The 24,594-nt window shown below is 40.9% G+C and overlaps 1 protein-coding gene across 3 annotated transcripts in view; it reads right to left on the bottom strand.

The window, feature by feature from the left end:
- Window positions 1-24,594, bottom strand: part of DDX60 (DExD/H-box helicase 60) — a 60,256-nt gene that overhangs the window by 25,609 nt on the left and 10,053 nt on the right. For 2 of the 3 annotated variants that reach the window (XM_044430704.1, XM_044430702.1), the window contains exons 9-27: window positions 24,011-24,152; window positions 21,222-21,377; window positions 20,828-20,936; window positions 19,873-19,991; window positions 18,376-18,554; window positions 17,500-17,752; window positions 13,041-13,213; window positions 12,299-12,463; window positions 11,841-11,990; window positions 11,179-11,298; window positions 8,920-9,015; window positions 8,586-8,701; window positions 7,695-7,825; window positions 7,172-7,281; window positions 6,837-6,941; window positions 6,597-6,719; window positions 5,356-5,483; window positions 4,093-4,239; window positions 204-342 (exon numbers count right to left, since the gene is read on the bottom strand). In XM_044430704.1, the coding sequence (XP_044286639.1) occupies window positions 204-342; window positions 4,093-4,239; window positions 5,356-5,483; window positions 6,597-6,719; window positions 6,837-6,941; window positions 7,172-7,281; window positions 7,695-7,825; window positions 8,586-8,701; window positions 8,920-9,015; window positions 11,179-11,298; window positions 11,841-11,990; window positions 12,299-12,463; window positions 13,041-13,213; window positions 17,500-17,752; window positions 18,376-18,554; window positions 19,873-19,991; window positions 20,828-20,936; window positions 21,222-21,377; window positions 24,011-24,152 (2,661 nt within the window). The remainder of the gene's footprint in view (window positions 1-203; window positions 343-4,092; window positions 4,240-5,355; window positions 5,484-6,596; window positions 6,720-6,836; window positions 6,942-7,171; window positions 7,282-7,694; window positions 7,826-8,585; window positions 8,702-8,919; window positions 9,016-11,178; window positions 11,299-11,840; window positions 11,991-12,298; window positions 12,464-13,040; window positions 13,214-17,499; window positions 17,753-18,375; window positions 18,555-19,872; window positions 19,992-20,827; window positions 20,937-21,221; window positions 21,378-24,010; window positions 24,153-24,594) is intronic. The other variant, XM_044430703.1, reaches the window with a different exon arrangement.

Here is a 24,594-nt window from a genome sequence, read left to right on the forward strand (position 1 = left end):
ACTCCTGCTTTACTGCACTTTTCTGTCCTATTCATAGCATCATGAATGGGGCTCTACCTCTCTGCTCCGTTTCCATTGCACTGTACTCACAGAGGGCAACTTTCTGAAGAGAAGAATCTCCAGGTGTGTGATTCAGTACACAGATTTTCAAATGGGAATTGGAAATGGATTTAATATTGGAAATTAAAGAGTTTTCAGCTTACCTCATTATCAATAGCTTTTTCATTTGCATATGTGCAGTCTGCAGGAATTTTAGAAATCTTATCCAGTAGAGTCTTTAGGATACCAAGTTCAGCCTCCCAAACCATTTTTTGGTCTTCTTTATGGGTCCGTTTAAAGTCACTGTACAAAAGTATAGATTTGTTATCAGCTACCCCAATCCACCCATCCTTGCACTTCATCAAGTATTATGAGAGTCTTTTAAAGCTTTGATATGTTACAAAGTCTAATGGACCAGGTAATAATGTGTATGTTTGCACATACAGTGTAAGTCCACGCAAGGAGGGGAGGGGAGGGGGGATTGCTTTGGTTTACCAAGCCTCCATCTCCCTCGCGGGGCTTCCAGTCCCTTTGAGGCCGGGGCTAGAGTGCCTCTACTTGGTGTTGGGCGACCAAGACAGATTGGGGATTCTGTTGGTGTACCGTGCACCCTTCTGCCCAACAGTCTCCCTGCCTGAGCTGACAGAGATCATCTCGGACCTGGTGTTGAGGACCCCCAGGATGTTGGTCCTGGGGGGCTTCAATCTCCATGCCGAGATTGGTCTGACCGGGGTGGCTCAGGACTTCATGGCCTCCATGACGGCCATGGGGCTGTCTCAACATGTCACAGGCCCAACCCATGAACATGGACACACTGTGGACCTGGTTTTCTCGACGGGCAGGAAGAGGGTGGTCTGAGGGTGAGGAATTTATGTCTGACACCCCTGTCATGGTCAAACTTCCTCGTAAGGTTTGTGCTTGAGAGCGGCCTTTCCCTCTGTAAGGGAGCAGACCCGATTGTATGGGTCTGCCCCCGGAGTCGGATGGATCCGGATGGATTCCTGAAGGCCCTGGGGGGAGTTTCCGGCTGACATGACTGGTGCTCCTGTCAAGGCTCTAGTCGAACTATGGAATGGGGAAATGACCAGGGCTATTGACACGATTCCTCCTAAGCATCCTCTCCCACCAGGCAGAGCCCACTTTCCCCTTGGTATACACCTGAATTGCGGGCGATGAAGCGGGCTGGGAGACATCTAGAGCGTAGGTGGAGGAAATCACGGGATGAATCTGACCGAGCACACTTAAGAGCCCATTATCGGGCCTATGCTGTGGCAGTGAGGGCGGCGAAAAAGAAATTCTTCTCCGTTTCCATTGCCTCCTCAAAATGCCATCCGGTGGAGCTGTTTCAGGTGGTACAAGGGCGGGTTCGTCCCGGCCCTAAGAAAGATCCGGTTCCACCCTCGAAGGCCCACTGTGATGACTTTGCCAAGCATTTCAGGGAGAAAATCGCTCAGATTCGTCACGAGCTAGACTCCACTAGTGATTCAGAGGCTTCTGGGGACATACCAATGTCGCCGTCTGGTCCAAAATTGATGGATGAATTTTAGTTACTGCGGCCTGATGATGTGGATAAGGTGCTTGGATGAGTACGCCCCACACCTGCCTATTGGACCCTTGCCCATCTTGGCTAATTAACAATGCCAAGCATGGGATAGGGATCTGGATCTTGGAAGTGGTTAACGCCTCTCTGAGGGAGGGCTGGGTGCCTGCCCCTTTAAAGGAGGCGGTAGTCAGACCAGTCCTGAAGAAGGCATCACTGGTTCCAGAGATGGCCACTAAGTATAGACCAGTGACCAACATCCCATTTCTGGGCAAGGTGTTGGAGCAGGTGGTGGCGGGACAACTCCAAGCACTCTTGGAGGAAACTGATTATCTGGACCCATTTCAGTCCGGCTTCAGACTCGGGTACGGTACTGAATCTGCCTTGGCCACCCTGTACAATGACCTGTGCAGGGAGAAAGACAGGGGGAGTGCGTCCCTGTTGGTTCTCCTGGACCTCTCAGCAGCTTTCGATACCATCGACCATGGTATCCTTCTGGATAGGCTAGAAGGATTGGGGGTCAGAGGCACTGCTTTGCAGTGGTTCCACTCCTATCTCAATGGCCGATTCCAGAAGGTGATGCTGGGGGATTATGGCTCTGTGCCATGGCAGCTGGAGGTGTGGGCTGCAGAATCATCAGTACGCTGATGATACCCAGCTCCACCTCTCATTTTCTACCAATCCAGGTGAGGCAGTGGCTGTACTGAACCGGTGCCTGGCCGAGGTAATGGGCTGGATGAGGGTCAATAAACTGAAGCTCAATCCAGACAAGATGGAGGTCCTGTTGGTTGGCGGACTGGGCTTCAGGGAAGGGGACCTGAACCTAGTCCTGAATGGGGTTGCACTCCCTCTTAGGGACAAGGTCCGCAGCTTGGGAGTGCTCCTCAACCCAGAGCTTTCACTGGAAGCTCCGGTGACAGCAGTGGCGAGGAGCGCTTTCTTTCAGCTTTGGCTGATCCATCAACTGCGTCCATACCTGGAGAATGACTGCCTGGCGACAGTGACGCACGCGTTGGTGACTTCCCGACTTGACTTCTGTAATGCGCTCTACGTGTGGCTGCCATTGAAGACGGTCCAGATACTTCAATTGGTTCAAAATACAGCTGCCAGGCTGCTGACGGGGACTGGGCATTATGTTCACATGACTCCATTTCTCTGTCAGCTTCACTGGCTCCCCATTGAAGTTCGGGCCCAATTCAAGGTGTTGGTTATGACCTATAAATTCCTTAATGGCTTGGGTCCTGGTTACCTGAAGGAGCACTTATGTCCATATATGCCCGCCCGCCCCTTGAGATCAGCGGAAGAGGCCCTTCTGCGGGAACCCTCCGTGAAGGATATTAAGAGGGTAAGTACTCGGAGGAGGGCTTTCTTTGCGGTGGCGCCCAATCTATGGAATGCGCTCCCCAGAGAGGCCCGCCTGGCGCCGTCGTTATTTGTTTTTCGGCGCCAGGCAAAGACCTTTTTATTCAAACATTATTTTAATTGTTAATATTATTTATTTATTTTATTTTTTGGACCAGGTCGACTCATATTATACTGTTTTATTCTGTCCTTATTTATTCATTATTGTGAGCCACCCCAAGGCTTCGGCAAAATGGGGCAGCATCGAAGCCTTCTAAATAAAATAAATAAATACTAAATACAGATAAGCATGTATTAAAGTTAAATTTCTGTCTCTGTAAGGATTTTTGTGTGTGACACAAAGTCAAGCTGAATATGAAAATCTCAGGTGTTCACATGTACATTTCTCATCATCGGACTTCACATCATTTACATACCAAAGAATGATTTCTTAGTGGGGTTATTACTCTGAAAAGAGCTACCTTTACTGCATGCAGTGGGAATGCTGAGAGTAGCACAAATTTTCTTTGTCAAAACATGTATAAGATTGTGCCTTAAGACCCCAAACAAAATTATATACAATGCATAAGAAATGTTTTAAACACCGAGTCTACTTTTTTGCCACCCTTTTCTCAATTATGTTTGTTTCTGTTATTTTTTCTTCTTTTCTTTTCTGTTTGATGCAGTTATCCTCTACAGAACCACATAGTCTTTCAGTTTGTTGTTTGGTAGTTTTAAGTCTGAATATAGGAATTGTCAGTTATATTATGAACAATGATTTGATCTTTAAAAAAAGCTGAGTGATAAAATCTATAAAAATATACAATCAGAAGATTACTCATTGAATCCCTTGTGTATCTTCTTACTTTTCATAAGAAAAACTTATAATATGAAAATTATGAGCACATCTGAGATATCTTACAACTGAAAAACAAGCAAAATTATACAAAAATTAGTTGGTATTGTTTGACATAATTTTGAAATCATCAAACTTACCAAGTGGAGAGCAAAGAATAGAAGGGGTTAGTAAACCCATTAAAATGAGTATTCTTCCTTCATTCGTGTTAATTTTTTTAGATACATAACTCTATTTTTTATTTAATGTTTGTACTTGATATATTGAAATGTATTTAAAAATAAAGTTACCTTTATTACATAAAGTGTATACTTACTTTTCTGTCAATGATTTTTCAATCTTTTTACTTTTTTTAATTAATTTTTCTTCCTTTGCAGAACCTGAGATTTGCATCTTCCTTTGTTTCTCTTCTAAGAAATTGCAGACTATGTTAGCCCAGTTTTCCACTTCATGAATATTGAATCTTTAAGGTATAAAAACTATGGTTATGTACTGTTGATTAGAGTATATAGTTTCTTTACCCATAGACCACTCAGTCTAGAATGTTGGCTGAAACATGCATTTGCGTGTTTCAATGTGCATAATATCAAGGCGATATAAGTTTATAAACAAACAGAATTTGTGTAAGTTGTTCCTTTGAAATGTATATATTACCCTTCATTATTAAATCACATTATCAAATGTCAAATACTTCGTCTTCATTGTTATGTGCTCATAAACTTTCTGTCCCCTGATAGCAGGAGGCAGGTGTTGGTGGAAAAGAAAGTTGTCTCCAAACAACCCAATGTTGAGTGGACTCTGTCAATGAAGCAGAACCAATGCAGACAAATAGGAGATGAGAAATCAAACATATGGTTAAAAGATATATAAACAACCAACATGTAACTCAAACTCCACCTGCAACTTGGTTTTCTCCATCTGGAGCACAACAAGAAACTCTCATGCATCTTTTAGTCCTTTTGGTGAGCACTACTGAACTAACATGAGGGTACCACTGCTCAGTTTCCTCTGACACTCTCCCTGTTTGCTGAAGCATTTCCTGATGGGAGGGGGGATGGGGGAGAGAAGAGAGCTATCTGTAAGATGGAGTGTTTTTTCTTCCTGACATCTTTCTGACTGGGCATAGAGTGTGAGATTCACTTGAAGATCAAAGTGTTGACATGAGGAACAACTGGATTTCAGGGCCTATTTTTTGACTGATGTGGCCTGTAGTATCTACAGTTATAATTTTATGATTATTTTTCATTGTAGAACTTGAAACAACTCCTGATAAAATGGAGAGAAGTACAAAGCTAGGACAACAAATGAATATTAAGAAAACAAACATCATGCCCACAGAATTACAGAACTTTACCGTTAATAATGCAGAAATTGAAATTGTGAAAGATTTCTCAAACCGAATTAATGCAATGCAAGCCACCTTAGTGAATCAACTTATGCAAAAGAAAGGGTGAACCAGATCTTTCAGGTTATCACTCCCAGAAGCCCCAGGCAGCATGGCCAATAGTCCTTCATCATGAGAGTAGTAATCCAAAGCATTTGGACATACCACAGACGCTCTATCATTTGTATAACTTACAGGAAAAACAGTGCAGGCAATTTATCCATCTGGTGTAGCTTCTCAACAAAATGAGGAAAATACATCTTCATCTGATTTTCAGAACACTGAGTAGGTCGAGGCTTAAGCAGCGACAGCACTTTTTTTGCCTAAACCCAGGGGTAGCAAAGTTAGCAGTGGAGAATAAACAATACCATTTTAGAATGACAGACTGAGATAAGCAGCAAAGAAAAAACAACAGAAAGAGGGAGACAACTTGGTAATAGCATTCCTCTGTTTCAACATATAGGCTTAGGCTCTTTAATTCAGATACTAAATTTGATACTAAATACTAATATCTCCTTGCTCAGGTACAAGTGCTGCATTCAAACTGACTGACTAAGTGGCCTTGGAAGACTCCCAAATTAAGCATGTAGAAACTGTGCAATGTCCTATAGTCTAATAATCTTCACCCCCTCAATCAAAGTTCGGGCATTGTTTTGGCACAGAAAAAGCCTTGGTCATCCTGATGGGTGACTTACACTGGGAGCAAGGTAGGAAGTGATTTTAGAGTGGTGTTTTATACCATTGACAGTGGGATCCTTCTAGACTTGCACTGTGGATTTAGAGTTGTGCACATCATCTTGTGTGCTGCCTTGTGAGAGCTCTTCCTTTAAATGCAGCCTAAAATATTTTAAAATACATGCAACACTTCTGCTCCGTAGGTTTCTAGAAGGTTTCTTGTGAGGGAAGGTTTCTGCTTGTACTCACTACAGGAAGTACCCCTTATCCCCAGTCACTTTAATCACTAAGAAGCCTCTTTTTAGAATTGTGTGAATATGGATGATTCTTACATTACAATATGGATTACATTCTCTGGAACCCAAGTATGGGTCTTAGGAACTGCTTAGGACTCCAAATGTTAAAACTGCTATTTTGCAACCAGGAGACCCAGATTATAATGCATCACAATAGAATGCATTCAATTACAATAGACATGACCAAGGTACAGGTGTACGAGTTTGTGCATGTGAGGGAGCGCACAAATGAAAGGCCAGATCTGTCTCCAGGGGGTGCTGGTGGCACACTGTTCAACTTGTGCAAAGCTGCTTAACCACAGCTGCAACCTGGTTATTAGATAGCAAAGCAAAGTGCAGAAGTATTCCCAGGAAACGTGCAATTCTATTAAAAACAGACTAAATTCCCAGAGCTATATCATTATAGTGTCGAGATTTTTCTTTTGCTAAGAGAAATATGATATGATAAATGGGAAAAAACAATACCTTATCAGAGTTACCACATTTAATCCACATTTTTAGTTCCTCTTTCATCTCTTTTTCATAATTTCTTGCATCTGCCTTTGTGATTACCACTTTGTCTTTCAAAAACTCCTCAGGGTCCAGTTCCTTGACATCAAAGATCAGGGGGGAAAAGTGACTACAACCATCTTTCTCCAATGTCTTCAGATAATCTTTTGTTAAATTCTGAATATCTACAGCCATATATAAATAGCATATACTTACATTTGCCCTTGGCCAATTTGTCCAAGCATTTACCATAGCATCATACAACATGACTGTTTCTCGAGGCGACAGAGACAGATCCAAGGGGAAACCATATCTCTCAAGCTGTCACAGCAAATTCAAAAAAATGTTTGTCTTGTTTGCTTTTGTTAATCTCATAATTAAAAAGCACTGATCAATACTGCTAAATCAGTTTCAACAATTAAGACAGAACACAGCTGAATTACCCCATAATTCTACAGGTTCCTGTGCCTATGTTTTTATATCATTATTGACCATTTATGTGAGTTCTGTTTCACTCTGTCTCTTTTTACCGAATATAATATTAAACTTACATGGTCCAAAGTTAATGCAGCACAAGGATGATAGTGATGAATCATGAAGTCGCCACCACTGGGGGAGCACACATATTTTTCTAAATCATTGTATCTCTCTCCATATTGCACTGAAAATAGAATAATATGAAAGGGTCACTGAAGAAGACCCTGATGCTGGGAACAATTAACAGCAAAAGGAGAAGGGGACAGCAGAAGATGAGGTGGCTAGATGGAGTCACTGGGGCAGTGGGTGTGGGCTTAGGTGGACTCTGGGGGATGGTGGAGGACAGGAGAGCTGGAGGAATGTTGTCCATGGGGTTGTGATGGGCCAGACACAACTTTGTGACTAAACAAAATATTTGGATCATAAAGTGGAAGGCAAATGTGGGAACCTGAAAATCATCTTGATTCAATTTAAACATTAAATATTAACTATTTTAACATTTTTGAAATTCTCTTAAGATTTAAAAAGACAAACATGTACTCCTTTGTTGTTATACATACTTTCTTTTCTTTTCTTTTCTTTTCTTTTCATACATACCTAATTTAACCTTGTATGATTGAGAACTTCTCGTTACTTTTGCCCTTTTCTTAACAGTTGTGGAAAGGCCAGGATCTTGTGCTAAAACACTTTCCGTATATTGCCAGTATCTTTTTACAGACTGCAGCCATCTTTAAACAAAATAGAAGATGACTTATTTTCCCAGTAACCAGAACTTGCTTGTAGAAAACCAGCTTTTACAGTACTCTGAGATAAAATTTCCCATATCTTACCAAATTTTAAAACACTTCATTGTTATTTTGTCCTTACAAATGTGAACGTGTTCCATGGGTACTGATGTAGCATGGATAATTAGCTATGATCATGAAACTGCTCAGTTTCAATCTCAGGTTCTACAAGGTGATCTTGGACAAGTTACAACTTTCTCAGCTTCAGTCTGCCATAAGGCTGGTATATTTCATATGATTTCTCTAATATAGTAAAGAAATGTGCTATATAAATGCTAAACACTAGCATTACACTTGTTTATTAATTGTCCAAAATTAAGTGATCAAGAGATGCAACCTCGTATTAGCAATTACATGTGCAGGCCTGCAAACTTTCACATGATTGTCTACAGATCCAAATGCAGATAAAATTGCTGTATACTATCTAGTGCCAGCACCGATGGGTGTATGACACAGGCTAATGTGAATGCAGTGTCATTAACACTATTACAAAGGAAAAAGGCTGAGATTTGCTGCCGAAATTCAGTGGCAAGCTGGTGCTTTCCCCCTTTGCACTATCAGCCTCTAATAACATTCCCACTAGCACATGATCATTTGCATTAACTCCCATATGACCAGCATAAACAATAGAACATTCTGAAAATGTGCTGGGGTCATGAGCTCACACTACAATTGACATACTTAGAATTTACACCCAACTTACTCAACAAGATGTTTGGGGTTACTTATGGTTGCAGAGAGTGCCAAAAAGGGGCACCGAATCATAACTAGAAGATGTTCCCAAACTTCTGCTCCAATTTCACCTCCAAGACAATGAACCTGAAAAAAAAAATATTTATTAGTTTTATCAAAGCATTTCTATTCCACTTTTCAGTCACCAAACTTGCAGATATGTTATGAAACATGAATATATCCCTGTACTTATACTAGAGTTTGGCAGAACTGGCTTTTATATAAAAAGTTACAGACATGCTAGGAAATAATGAATATCTAATTATATTCATTACAATTAATTGTACAAAAGAATGCATGTATACCTCATCAAATATAACGTATCTTATCTTTTCAGCCCATGCTTGTCGATGTGGTGACAGAAGTAAGATTTCTAAACACTGAGGCACTGTTACCAGTATCTGAAACAAAATATTGATGGACTTTAAGAAATGCCATACTACTAACAATTTAACATCAGACTGCAGCTACATATGTGATGAGAGCTTTGATGATAATAACATTGTAGAACAAAAGGACTGTATTCAATATGATCCTTTCATTCTGGGAGTGCTATTTGATCCAGAGTAGGGTTTGTGAACGGAACTAAGGGGAGAGATACTTCTTTTGGCAGCCCTCTATGACCCTCAAACTTTGCTGTGGATACTTTGTTTCAGGACTATCCAGAAGAGCACTGGAGATGATACCAGGGACTACGGAAAAATGGGAAATCTCCAAACATCACATCCCACCCCTTCCACTGACAGAAGTCTCCACTGATCAAGGAGTATACGCCATCTTTATTTATTTCAAAGAAATAAATATTTATAAAAACACAGGCCATAACTTCAAGACATTCATGCAAGCACATCTCAGCATATATTCCCTGCTGGAGGCATATCTCAAGATTAGCCCTATGTAGCAGGGATTCTGTCATTTCCCAAAGGAACTCATCTGCTGTATATGTGTAAGGTCTAGGGCAGTGATGGAGAACCTTTTAGTGACCGAGTGCCTAAACTGCAACCCAAAACCCACTTATTGATCACAAAGTGCCAACACGGCAATAAAACCTGAAAACTGAGGTTTTAGTTTAGAAAAAACACCTCACAGCCAGTCCAAGCATCTCTCTCTCTCTCTCTCCCCCCTTGGCAGTGCACTTGACCAGCCACGCAAAAGCTCGGACGTGTCACGGCTAATGAGTCGTGGCTTGTGATGTCATCGCCTGGCGTTGCTACTCCTTTTTGAGCATGTACATGGCCCCTATGTGCACTGTTATCTGATGCTCGGCTGCTGGGGCAATGCTGGGGCGACTTGGCTCGCATGCCGACAGAGAGAGCTCTGCATGCCCACTGTGGCACACGTACCATAGGTTCGACACCACTGGTCTACGGTGTGGACAGCAAGCAACCAAGAGTGGTATGATGACACCAGGGCACAGGTGCAAAAATGATTGCTACAACACAATCCAAGAAAACTTCCAGAAGTCAAATATCAAAAATATATTTTGCAGAAGGCAGAGCTGAAGAAAAAAGAATATCCTGGGAAGGTAGGGCAAAAAGTCACAGAAACAACTTGTACTGCTGTGACAAAAAGCACCATTGCAAGGAAGCCTTTTATGTTGGTCTCCAGGGTCTCCAGCTGCACTGCATAATTGCCCCTCAGCTGTTCCCTGCAAGCACCTGCAAAGGTGTTCCTGATTCTGCAGGAATTTGCAGGGTCACTCAGGCTGTGATCCTGACAATCTGTCCAATAAGACTATACCCAATGGCTGAAATAATATACACTTCCAGGAAGAAGTCCTGAATAAAACAAAACTTGTTTTATGAGTATAGCATTACAGGACACAGGACTATGCTAAAACACCACTATTTATTTATCAGCTGAATGTAAAAGAGGAAAATTTTTTCCCTCTTTAAAAAACTATTACTTTGATTGTCAGCTGTCCATGGTTAATTAGAAGTAAAGATGTTGTTGTTAGTCGCGACATCGTGTCCGACCCATTGCAACCCCATGGACAACATTCTTCCAGGCCCTCCTGCCCTCCACCATCCCCCGGAGTCCACTTAAGCTCACACCAACTGCTTCAGTGACTCCCTCTAGCCGCCTCATTCTCTGCCGCCCCCTTCTTCTTTTGCCATCTATTGTTCGCAGCATTAGGCTCTTCTCCAGGGAGATCTTCCTTCTCATTAGGTGGCCAAAGTATTTGAGTTTCATTTTCTCTATCTGGCCTTCCAAGGAGCAGTCAGGGTTGATCTCCTCTAGGACTGACCAGTTTGATCACCTTGCAGTCCAAGGGACTCACAGGAGTCTCCTCCAGCACCACAATTCAAAAGTAAACATACTCCCAGGTAAGTATACATAGGCTTGCCACTTGAAGTATACATGAGCTGGAAGACCTACAACTCCTAGCATTCCCAAGCCAGCCATTATAAAGTTGTAGGAACTTTTTCTGTCTATCCATGCATGGGACTGTGTCCGAAATATATTACTTGAATAAACAATGTTGCTAGTAACAGGATGGCCATTCGGGTTGAGGATACTGGGAGGTATAGTCCAATGCATTTGGTGGGTGATATGCAACTTACCTGACTGTTCAAAGCATCATGCCGATAGTCTCGTGTAAAAACACCACATAGGGAAAGACCAGCTGGCAGCACTTTATTAAATCGATTGTAAATGACCGCACTCACTTGATTAACGAGTGCCTAATAATTTAGAAAAAACAACAAAAGAAACTATAACAGGAATGTGAACAAAGGCAGAATTTATGCATGAGGAAATTCAAAAGCAGTTGGGCCAGTATATTCCTTCTGATACATGTGTATTGTCTATGAAATAAAGAAACAAATCAAGACATCTTCAAAAAAAATATGCAGTTTAATTTAAAACTTGGTTGCATGTCATCAGTTTACAGTATAAAAGCAGTGAGCTATCAGAGAACAGGAACCAGTTTTCTCTTCTCTGCACTCATTTTCATATGCAGGAAAAACAGAGAGGCATAAGCCAAGTTTGGAGCAGCTGGGGGTTTTTTTCCACTTCTTTCTAGTTAAGAACTGCACAGCTTGATCCTTATATAGCCAGAAACTAAATGATGTCTTTCACCATAAGCTGTGGATGTGACATGCAATAAACAAAAAGTCATTTGCCAGTGACTACTGACTACTCAGAGATAAGCCCCACTGAGGTCAATGGGACCTCCTTCCAGGAAAGTGAGTATAGGATTACAAATGCAAAAGTTCTTTCCTACCTTTGTAGGAGCAACATACACAACCACCCCTTCATTGTCCTCGCTCAAGATTTTCTCCATACAATAGTAAGAGGCATATGTCTTGCCAGATGACGTAGCAGCAACAATTACTGCAGACTCCTTATTATCCACAATATCAAGAAGTTCTCTCTGTAGGTAAACAACAACATTAATGCAAATCAAGAGTTATCTCATTCATATAATTTAACTTTCAGGAATAATTCACACCTTTCACTGTTAGATACAGGTCTGTCTGGATAAGTTTTTGAAAAAAATGCACATTTCAAAGTTGCACAGACAAATATTCATATAATGCAGAACACATTTCTGTGTCTCAACAGGATCAAACCAGACAAAAAGATATAGATCACATATCCTCCCCCCAGAAAAATGTACAGCCCCCTTATACTAACTTCTTAAAGTGAGTTTGCTATAAAGATAGGAGAATTCATTAATACCTGCCATGTATCTGGAATAAAATGTTTCACTCTGGGATCAGGATCTTCTCTCTCTTCCCGTATGAGATAGTGGCCCATACACTTCAGCTGAAACCGGGAAGACCCCATGCCGACAGCATATTTTGAATGCTTGCTTTTAAGGTCTTTCCTCCCATCTTCTGAAACCTACAGGCATTTAGAGATTTCAGCTAAATTGTGTGTGAAGAGCCAGGGTTTCACAGTCCATAAGTAGGAATAGTATATCAAATTACTTAGCATACAGTCATAATTCTGTTAACAGGCAGCTCATTTTTAAGAAAGTTTCTCAACAGCAGTGACAGAAACATATATTTGCTCTGTTGCAGATAAAGCTTTATTCTACATCTCTCAGACTTTTTTACACAGGGCATTTATCATGCTCTTGACCATTTCAAACTTATGGTTGTTACTGCCTTCTTTAGAAAATATCGCAACCCTCCTGTTTTGCTTCTATATCTAAAGAACATTTTCAACAAGGTTTTAATTTTTTGGGGGGAGGAGGGGGAAGAAGCAGGAAAAATGTGACAGAGTGAAAAAGAAAATACTTTTCACTTGTGTATTCTCAATATTCTGTTACACCACAGGGCCACCTAGAGGATAAGTAGTGAAAAAGAAGGAAGCACTGTAGTGTTTGGATATCCATACTGAGTTAAAATTGAAAGTAGGTAGATACAATAGATTAGCATCTAATTAACAGCCTCATTATGTATAATTACACAGCTACCTTGTTATATTGTAAAGAAGTAGACAGGTTGTCAAATCCAAGGCTACAGAGGTATTTGTCAATCTGCTGGAAATCAGTCTCCTTCAGTAGATCCTTATGTCCATATTTTACAATTAAAGAATGGATTCGTCTCATGACTTCAACTGCTATATTTAAGTTCTTGTCAGTTTTGCCTGGAGGTGGGAAGCACACAGAAAAGCAGTCATGATGATCTACAAATAATTGGCAATTTCAAAGAAACTTCCCATTCAATTTATCAATAATACAGAATGTAAGGATTTTCTCAGGATAAATAACCTATAATGCCCAACCGGAAATGGCATGAAACTTCTCAAGCACACAGTCCTGCTGCAAGCCAGCCCAACTCTAGACAAAGTGCATCAACAAGCAGCCAGTTTTAAAGATAAAAGAATATCAATGTGTGTTTGATAGTCAAGCTGGTGGCTTTAAATTGGCCATCACTGGAAGTAATTAGTTCTATTTTGGAATCCACTGGAAGTCACATGCATTAGGACAGGAGACCACAGCCTTTTGAGATTAGTGGGCATAGTTGGACTCCTTCATGGATCACTGCCTTGTATTGGCAAAGGGGCTTGCGTAGCTCAATGAAGCTATGAGCTATGCTGTGCAGGGCCACCCAAGATGGACAGATCATAGCAGAGAAGATCCACTGGAGAAGGAACTGGCAACCCACTCCATGCCATGAAAACCCCATGGACAATACCAAAAGGCAAAAAGATATGACGCCGGAAGATGAGCTCCTCAGGTCGGAAGGTGTCCAATATGCTACTGGGGAAGAGCAGAGGGCTAGTACTAGTAGCGCCAGAAAGAATGAAGAGACTGGGTCAAAGCCGAAAGGACACTCAGTTGCAGATGTATCTGGTGCTGAAAGGAAAGTCCTATGCTGCAAAGATCTATGCTACATAGGAACCTGGAATGTAAGATCCATGAATCAAGGCAAGCTGGACGTGGTCAAACAAGAGATGACAAGACTGAACATCGACCTCTTAGGAATCAGTGAACTAAAATGGACAGGAATGGGTGAATTTAATTCAGATGACCATCAGCTATACTACTGCGTGCAAGAATCCCTCAGAAGAAATGGAGTAGCCTTCATAGTCAATAAAAGAGTAGGAAAAGCAGTACTGGGATACAATCTCCAAAATGACAGAATGATCTCAGTTCGAATCCAAGGCAAACCATTCAACATCACAATAGTCCAAGTCTATGCCCCAACCACTGGTGCTGAAGAGGCTGAAGTTGACCAGTTCTACGAAGGCCTACCAACACCTTCTAGAATTAACACGAAAAAATGATGTCCGCATCATCATGGGGGATTGGAATGCTAAAGTAGGAAGCCAAAAGATAACCGGAATAAAAGGCGAGTACAAAATGAAGCAGGGCACAGGCTGGTAGAATTTTCTCAAGAGAATACAATGGTCATAGCAAACACTCTTTTCCAACAACCCAAGAGACAACTCTACACATGGACATCACCAGACGGTCAACACAGAAATCAGATTGACTATGTGCTCTGCAGTCAAAGATGGAGAAGCTCTATACAGTCAGTAAAAACTAGACCTGGAGCTGACTGTGGCTCAGATCATGAGCTTCTCATTGCAAAATTTAGGCTTAAATTGAAGAAAGTAGGGATAAGCACTAGTCCACTCAGTTATGACCTAAATCATATCCCTGATGAATATACAGTACAGGTGACAAATAGATTTATGGAATTAAATCTGATAGACAGAGTGCCTGAAGAACTTTGGACAGAGGTTTGCAACATTGTACAAGAGGTAGCAACTAAAAACCATCCCAAAGAAAAAGAAATGCAAGAAAGAAAAATGGCTGTTTGAGGAAGCTTTACAAATAGCTGAGGAAAGAAGGGAAGCGAAAGGCAAGGGAGAAAGAGAAACATACACCCAATTGAATGCACAATTCCAGAGAATAGCTAGAAGAAATAAGAATGCCTTCTTAAATGAACAGTGCAAAGAAATAGAAGAAAACAATAGAATAGGAAGGACCAGAGATCTCTTCAAGAAAATTGGAGATATGAAGGGAACCTTTCATGCAAAGATGGGCATGATAAAGGAACAAAATGGTAGGGACCTAACAGAGACAGAAGAAATTAAGAAGAGGTGGCAAGATTACACAGAAGAACTATACAAGAAAGAGCTTAATGTCCCTGATAACTCGAGCCAGACATCCTGGAATGTGAAGTCAAATGGGCCTTAGGAAGTCTGAGCAACAACAAAGCTAGTGGAGGTGACAGTATTCCAGCTGAGCTGTTTAAAATCTTAAAAGACGATGCAGTAAAAGTGCTACACTCAATATGCCAGCAAATTTGGAAAATTCAAGAGTGGCCACAGGATTGGAAAAGGTCAGTTTACATTCTGATCCCAAAGAAGGGCAATGCCAAAGAATGTTCAAACTACCGCACCATTGCACTCATTTCACATGCTAGCAAAGTTATGCTCAAAATCCTGCAAGCTAGGATCCAGCAGTATGTGGACCGAGAACCACCAGAAGTACAGGCAGGATTTCGAAGAGGGAGAGGAACTAGAGATCAAATTGACAATATATGCTGGATCATGGAGAAAGCTAGGGAGTTCCAGAAATATTTCTACTTCTGCTTCACTGACTATGCTAAAGCCTTTGATTGTGTGGATCACAACAAATTGTGGCAAGTTTTTATAAAGAGATGGGAGTACCAGACCATCTTATTTGTCTCTTGAGAAACCTATATGCAAGTCAAGAAGCAGCAGTGAGAACTGGACACGGAACCACTGATTGGTTCAAAATTGAGAAAGGAGTTCGGCAAGACTGTATACTGTTGCCCTGCCTATTTAACTTATATGCAGAGCACATCATGAGAAAGGCAGGGCTAGATAAATCACCAGTTGGAATTAAGATTGCTGGGAGAAATATCAACAACCTCAGATATGCAGATTGTACCACTCTCATGGAAGAAAGTGAGGAGGAACTAAAGAGCCTCTTGATGTGGGTGAAGGAGGAGTCCGCAAAAGTTGGCTTGAAACTCAACATTAAGAAAACTAAGATCATGGCATCTGGTCCTCTCACTTTCTGGCAAATAGATGGGGAAGAAATGGAGGTAGTGACAGATTTTATTTTCCTGGGCTCCAAGATCACAGCAGATGAGGACTGCAGCCAAGAAATTAAAAGACGCTTGCTCCTGGGGAGGAAAGCTATGGCAAATCTAGACAGCATACTAAAAAGCAGAGACATCACCCTGCCAACAAAAGTGCATACAGTCAAGGTTATGGTTTTCCCAGTTGCAATGTATGGCTGTGAAAGCTGGACCATAAGGAAGGCTAAGTGCCAAAGGATTGAGGCCTTTGAATTGTGGTGCTGGAGAAGACTCCTGCGAGTCCCTTGGACCGCAAGGTGATCAAACCAGTCAGGAGATCAACCCTGACTGCTCCTTAGAAGGCCAGATGCTGAAGATGAAACTCAAATACTTTGGCCACCTAATGAGAAGGAAGGACTCCCTGGAGAAGAGCCTAATGTTGGGAACAATAGATGGCAAAAGAAGAAGGGGACGGCAGAGAATGAGGTGGCTAGATGGAGTCACTGAAGCAGTTGGTGTGAGCTTGGGTGGACTCCGGGGGATGGTGGAGGACAGGAAGGCCTGGAGAAGTGTTGTTCATGGGGTCACAATGGGTCGGACACGACTTCACAACTAACAACAACAATGGGCATAGTTGGAATTTTTAAAAAATTTCATAGGCAACTGGGGATGTTTCAAAACAAACCAGCTACCAAAGATTAGTATTTTTCCACACATGGTCTAGAGGCATACTTGGAAATATGATTGGTTCAAGTGCCTTGCACTTTTTTTGCAGCATGTCAGCTTCCCAGGATCTGGAGGGATTTTGATAATTTAAAAAAATATTAATATGGATGATCGGGGAATCAAGACAGGCACCAGTGTTCACGGTACACTGATGAAACACTCACCCTTGGGCCTTGTAGTCCTCTGAAATCTTGGAGTTGCCTGCACTTGTACCTACATTACCCTTTGTTGTTTCTGTTGTTGTCTTCAAATGTTCTAAACCTAAATGCTGACCCTAAAACAAATTGTTTATCAGTTCTGTTTGAATTTAAGCTCTGTTTCCCACCAACACCCACACCTGATTTCTGTGGATTCATTAGCCAATGAATATGGTAGATCCTACAGGGCAGATCTGGTTTTTAAAAACACAGAAACTACACATTTTTAAAATGTCAAGCCATAATGAAAGACAAGCATATTGGTGGAATGGCAATTTGATGATGGGCTTAGAAGTGAAGAATGAGGGCTACATATATAACTCACATCAGCCTATAATGTATATTAGGAAAGCAATTGCTATCATGTCTCTTCCTTTCCCATTGATGAGTAAACTCATGAATTCCACACTCCATAAATTTGCAATAGCAACTTCATGTATTCACATACCCTCTGTCTTGCAGTGTTCTGTCCACAGACCAAAGCAAAGGGTTAGTGCTGCCATTTCTGCACTACATTTCACAGATGCACTCTGACAATTTTTCAGAAATTCTTCTAGATGCTGAATACCAGATGCCATATCCTCTTTGATGCTTGCTTCAATCATCACTGAAAGAGTGCCCCATCTGTGTTCTTCTTTTTTCTCTTCTTCAGTTCTCTTTCTCTTTTGGTTCTCTTCAATAATAATTTCTGCTTTTGTCTTCTATGATTGAATGGAGTGAGAGAAAGTCAGTCCAACAGTTCTCACTTTATTTCAGCTCTTTGAAATAAAGACTGGTAGGATGCCAATGCCATTATTTTCAGGCATGCACCTATTGTTTAGCAAAGGTCAACAAAGAATTGGCCTCTAGGAGACAAAGTCCAAGGCTAATAGATGTGCAAGATTCCTTCCTTAGGTATATAGCTGGTGGATTGAGCAGGATGAAATAAGTAACACTCAGAAGCCAGAGTGATGCAAGTGACAGGAAATGGCCTGGGAAAAGCTCAGAGGTCTGGAATGAGAGGCCAGATTTTTTATGTTAATTTAGAGAAGGCACAATACAGATTCAGCTTATCATAAGAAAATGGTCTCACCATGCCTCATCAACCCCATGCCATTAAGCCTCAGGACTGTCTGCCTGATAAAAAGGGTAAGAAGAAAAGAGCAGAGTACTGAGAGAATTGTGGTCACAATGATACTGAGTCAAGAGAGAAGTCTAGACTAGTACCTGTGTATTAAGGAAGCAAATAATATAATTAAATTTCCTAATTTAACCAACCAAAACCCAAAGACAATGCAGTAGTATTAACATCAGATGTTCAGCTGAGATTATTCATGGCTCTTACTTGGATTTTCTTGCTTTTCTTGGCATTTGCATAAGCCTTCTTTGGTCGTTCTGACTGAGTAACAATTGTTCTTGACAAGTTACCTTCTAATGATTGCCCATAAAATCGTTGAAATCTTAGGAACTTTTGTTTCTGTTGTAGGATAAACAGTTGTGGATCTTTCCTTGCTCCTTCAAAACCTATTAATGGGGTCATATAAATATAGCTGCAATTTCATCACTTCCCTTTTTATATTTCACCTTCTTAAAATTGCATGTCACTGTCCAAATCAAGAGCTAGTTCAGTGAAATGTTCTTGGTGGATCCAAGTCATGGTCTCCCTGCTACTTGCAGTCTGCATGTCATTTTCTCCTGACTGGTGGCCACCCAGGTCAGCTGTACACATTTTCCCCAATTCCTCACTCCCATGCAGGAAGTACAAAGTCATTTATGTCCACCTTGGCAGCACAAAGCAAGTATCTCTTTGTCCCTAGAGCGGTCTAGACTTGGTGCACAACTTCCCATTTTTTATGAGACCTGGTTTAGTTATCAGGAACTTGGCTGATATTGAGCGAGCCTGGAGTCCGCCATACCAGAATATCCACAATGGTGACATTGGGTCATTGTGGCAAGAGTTATTCAAGGCAGTCCCTTCATCTTCAGAGACCCTTTTTATTCCCTTTTGGCCCTTAGTTAGATGGGAACTTAGCAGCATTCCCTCTGAGGGAGGGGAATCTGTTTGTCCCTTGGCCCTGCTTAGAAAGGACAATTATTTAAATGACTATTTTACTGGTACTTTAAAACAATGTTCAGCATGGACTTATCAACTTAACTGAAAGCTGACTCTCTAATATTAGAACATACATTGCTGGAAAGTGTCTAGAGATGAGCAAGGAATCAATTTTGTGTGGAAAATCAATTGGATTCCCCGATTTCAGCTTCCAGGACTCTGTTTTGCTTTGCAGCAGCCCAGGCTCTGAGTGCCTGGAAAGGGTGCCCTGCATTTGTAGGCCACTCACCATGAATTATGCCCCACATGCTCCACAGGCAGTGCCATTCTTCCCTGGTTGCTGGTGCCGCCACTGGCAGCAGCAAGCGGGGAAGAAGGTTGGTGCCTGGGAATGGTGGCTGGCATGCCTGCCCCTTTCTGCATTCTGTAGCCACTCCTGCAGGGGAAGGTTGCCAGTTACACAACTGGGGTCCGTGAGCACTCACAGATTTCCTCTTGGCTCTGATCACTTTGCAGAACAAGGCCAACCATGTGAGGAAGTCAATGGATTCTGGGTGGATGGATTCTGAAAGGGCCCTTCCCAATTCTGTTTAAGCCCATCAAATTTTTCTTCCTTTGCACATTACATATTGATTCATTTAATAGACTATATTTCAGCTTCTGAATTTCTATTTATTACAGATCTAGTCCCTTAATAGCAACCCATGTGTTGACTTAATACTATGTGTGTACTGAAGCCTACAGGGCACTTGATTAAAGCAACTCTTTTTTATTATTATTTTTACTTACCACCCTTATAGAACTCTTTTGTTCTGTCATAATCATCACTAAGGGGTCTTCCTGAATGCCAGTGCAGAAGTTCATCAAACTCTTTCTGTTTCTTAAGTGAAGTAATTGCAGAATCATTGCTGAAATAAAAATGATACAGACAATTACATGATTTAAATGATTTGAAATGATGTATTTGCTTTTTTTAAAAAAACCTCCTTCCATACACCAACCTGGCCAGAGTACACAAATCAGTAATCATATACTAAGGTCAATTACAAATGTTATCAGATATCAAATCTTAAATCATACCCATATGATCAGTTGGAGCAAGATATGAAAACATCCCACCAGAGTGTCATCTCACCTCTCCCTGGGCCAAGAATTTGCACTAGTTGGCACTGTTAAGCCCAACAAACATGAGGCTAAGTCTTCACTGGAAAAACCACAGGAGAAGACTGCAATGTCAGGCTCAGTCTTGCAAAATGTCATTTCATCACAATAAGCCCACAAAATATAGTCATCTTGGCAGGGCACACTCAGACCTGTTGTGTTTAAACTTGAAGTGTCAAAGCATCCCTATGGTGCCCGTCCTATGCTTCTTGAAACACTGGGTGAGATGGTGTTCATTGCTGCAGATCTCCCCCTCTGCCAGTAGAGAGGAAACCTCCTTGAGGCCTCTGGAACTATCTTCTGCTGTGGCCGATTTGGGGACCCGCTGAGAGTGGCCTAAAAGCTGTGGGATCCTGGGGAGCCAACTATGACAACACTTCCCCAAATTCTTCCAACCTAAGCATCAGTGCAGTTAATTCTCTCCAGCTAAAAGCTATATGAAATCTTTTTCCCAATGGCTGCTCCCACCTTCTACTTTGGCTAGCACTGGGAAGCCTTGTTTTGACATCATGAAGCTATTTTGAACAATAATATGACCATATAAACATTCTTAAAACTCAATACTTTTTTTAAAGTTACATACCTTTTTAAAAATGGCAGACCAGTTAAAATATCCCCAGCAAATTCATCCACTACAGCATTCTTGATTGGTATAAGTCCAGGATTAAGAAATGTCATCTTTGATGCATTGGCTTTACCAGAGAAAAAAAGAAGGATTGTTTAGAAATAAAAGCAGTATAAATAAAATTTCAACATATTTACAAGGTATAAGAAAATGTTGGCAGGATTTGTCTTTAAGACAGTGGGAGATTTTTAGAACTTGTCATGCTTGTATAGTATTGTATTGTATACAATACTGTATTTTATAAAACATATTTTGATTACATGAAATTCTATTATGTCTTACCAGTAAGCTGTTCTACATAAAATACTATTAAACAGAATTTATATGCTAACATAGCCTTGGATGTTGTTACCTGTGGTAGGTGAACATTTTTTTTCAAGAAAAGAATTGGATGCTGTTCGTAGAGGAAATGACGTTCCAATATTACATGTTTCAGACAGAGCTGTGATAAGTGACCACAGAAGCTCATAATCTCTTTTCATTATTGCTCCTATATCCAAATCAATCCCTAAAAATATATAGTTAAGATTAACCAGAGTTTATAGAGTTAACACTTAGCACTAAAATGCAGTTCATCAAAAATAGAAATGAAACTTCCCATCTCCTCCCATGCATCCAAACTGGAAAGAGAAGGAAGTATTTGAACTCCCTTTATCATGATGTCCAATCTGCCCCAATATAAACTTTCTATACTCTTCACTCTCTAAAGAACAAGTTTTATGAAAGAGGACAGATTATTTACCTGTAACTGTGGCTCTTTGAGTGGTCATCTTGAGTTGCACATATAGATACAACCAGTGCTTTTTTTGGTAAGAAAAAAGGTGCTGGAACTCACATCTTGTTAATCTTTTATTTAAAAAATTATATAGTCAATTCTTAACATGAATTTAATTTATTGTATTTAAGGCAAATGTTCATAGTAAATTCCAAAGTTTTGTCCAATTCTCATCCGACAAAGCTTCTCGACTCCTTTCCCTGCTGTTAGTATCTATGTGTTCTGTCATTGTATCTGTTAATATTCTGGCCTTTTTATTAGCAGGACCAGTGGTTGAGAAGTAATTAGTAATTTTTTTAAATTTTTAAATTTGGGGTCACACTTTTACAATAAAAATTAAAAAAAGATTTTCAATTCACATTTTTTTAAAATAAATTATTTACCTTTTGCACATAGTCAATCACTGTACACACACCCACACACGTCAGTTGTGTAACGAAACAATGGTCGCCACCCAAAGTAAGCACTCCGCATGCAACCACACGACCAAGCACAAGCCGAGCAGCACCATCACAACCAGTGCGGACGAAGTATACATGCATCGGACTCGACACACAAGCAGCCCGCATGCACCGTTTTAATGATTTTGCCGCCGACCTGCTACGCTCGACAGGGTGATTCAAATCCACATGGACCAAACATCAAATTTTCAAAAGTTACTTTTAAAACTTCGGCGAATGGGGCGGCATAAAAATGTTTTAATAAATAAATAAATAAAAATAAAACTTGGGAAATCCATCGAAAAATGGTGCCAGAACTCTGTTCTGGTGCGTTCTATGACAAAAAAAGCACTGGATACAACAACTGTGCAGAACAGTCATTTGGAATATTCTAGAACATAGTTTTAAACAGTAGCCCCATCCACCTCCTCTGCACACACTCCAGGTACAGCTTCCTCCCTGGCCTTTGTCTTCTTCAGCAAAGGAATACAGAAGGGCAGGCATCAAAGCAGGGAGGACAGGGGGTTCTGTGAGTTCACAGATGACCACATGAAAAACCACAGATAAACCAGGAGTCCTTTTTCTTTGTGGTTTCTGTTACTCCTATCAGTAAGCGACTGAAAAGCAGATTTCCTGGAGAAGAGAGATACCAGGTCACAAATGAAGAAAAAGTCACCCTACCAAAAGCCATTCTGAGATGAGTTCTGACATCCAGGTGTAGAGTTTGATCAACATAAGTAATTGAACTAAAATGATTGAACTAAAGCAACAGTGCAGTGATTGTACTAAAATAACTGCGCTGTACAACTGGAAAAGTGAGGTTCCTCTGAAAAAAGCTGCAGAGGATACTGTGGCTCTGATAAAGTGACCACTTGCTTGCAGGAGGATTGGAAGGCATGCCAGTCAATTGGCTAAAAGTTGATGGGTTGAATGACCCATTTTGTAAAGCATTGTGGAGACAACAGCCACTCTTGTGTTGGCCTGAGAAGGAAAAGTCAAGTAGATTTCCAAAAGGAAAAATGCCCTATGGATGTAAAAGAAGAAGTGCCCTTCTGACTCCCAGAGAATAAATTTTGACCTCCTTTTGGCAGGTAGACTGAGAGAGGAAGGTGGTCAGAAAGTGCCTCCCAGACATTCTGGGTTGTGGCCAGCATGGCTGCAAAATAAATGGCATTTTATATTAAGAACGATAGCAAAGATGTTAGCATCTGGCCTGCATCTGATGTCAAAAAGTTTCTGTGTAACTGCTGTGGAGAGTTCTCACTCTTGAGGGGAGGTTTCTGACCTGCTGAGTGAGTCAGCAAGACTGCTGGACATGTCTGCAAGGTATACAGAGATACCAAAAGTGTGAATACACAAGCAACAATCCAGAAATTCAGAGCAAGTTGGAGAAGGGATCTCATCTCTCCCTCTTGGTTTATGCAGAAGACAACAGAGGTATTTTCTGTGGCAATGTGGACAGACTATTCCCTGATGCAGGGTTCAAGTGCCCTCAGGGCTTTGGCAACAGCAAGTACCTTGAACTGGTTGCTATTCTCTCCCAGTGAGAAGACCACTGAACTCACCCACAATGAATTTCCAAACCATCAAGGGATATTTATGTGCAGGTACAAAACCCCTATGTGTGAGCCACAGAGACCACAAAGAACAAGGATCTTGTATATTGGCCTACAATGCTGTCAATTGCCATTGACATTGTATTCAGTGGGATACATAAAAAGGAAGCCTCTTAGATAAGGACGGTCTGTACACTTTGCCCATTTTTATCAATATTTTGCACCTTCAGAAAAGGAATGCTTTATACTAGGAAAACCTTTGGTCTAGAGTGCAACCCTATACTTGTTTACTCAGAAGTCCATGCATTGAATATGGGTTACTTCCAGGCAAGTGGATATAAATAATTGTAAATGACTTAATATGATGTACCAGAGCTTTTTTCTGCTTCAAAATAAAATGCGATGTTCCTCCACAAGAGATCATCACTTAAATCAGGCAAGGCGGAAAGATCCACATTCCATGAAGTCTGAGTGACTAGATGTTCCAGGACATGACATTCACAGAGTTTATGCTAAAAAGAAGAAGATCTTAGTAGAATATATATGACATTCATATGGTGCAGTGTGTCAATACACAAAATGGAAAGAATAAAACACCTTCTCCCTGCCCACATTTCAATGGTTGTCTCGATGCCACAGATATTGTAGCAGTTCCAGTCTTGTCAGTTGAGGGGAAAATCAAGGTGGGAAAAACTAGTTAATATCCCAGAGCATGGTGCTTAGCATAGAGTTGTGCTATTTTATATCTGTGCGTAGAGTTGTGTATTGATAACTCTCTTTACAGTCATCAACTTTATATGTAAAACTGAACATCAACAGCAAGTTGGAAGCAAATGAATAACTACTGACAATACCATTCCAAATATTAAATGTATGAATTTTCAACTGACAGAAAGGCTTTGACTCTAACACTGATTAAGATGGATTTTAGAATGCGGTAGCTATTTGTTGCTG

The sequence above is a fragment of the Varanus komodoensis genome, unplaced genomic scaffold, assembly GCF_004798865.1.
Source record: "Varanus komodoensis strain SLA01 unplaced genomic scaffold, ASM479886v1 scaffold21, whole genome shotgun sequence".
Classification (NCBI taxonomy): domain Eukaryota; kingdom Metazoa; phylum Chordata; class Lepidosauria; order Squamata; family Varanidae; genus Varanus; species Varanus komodoensis.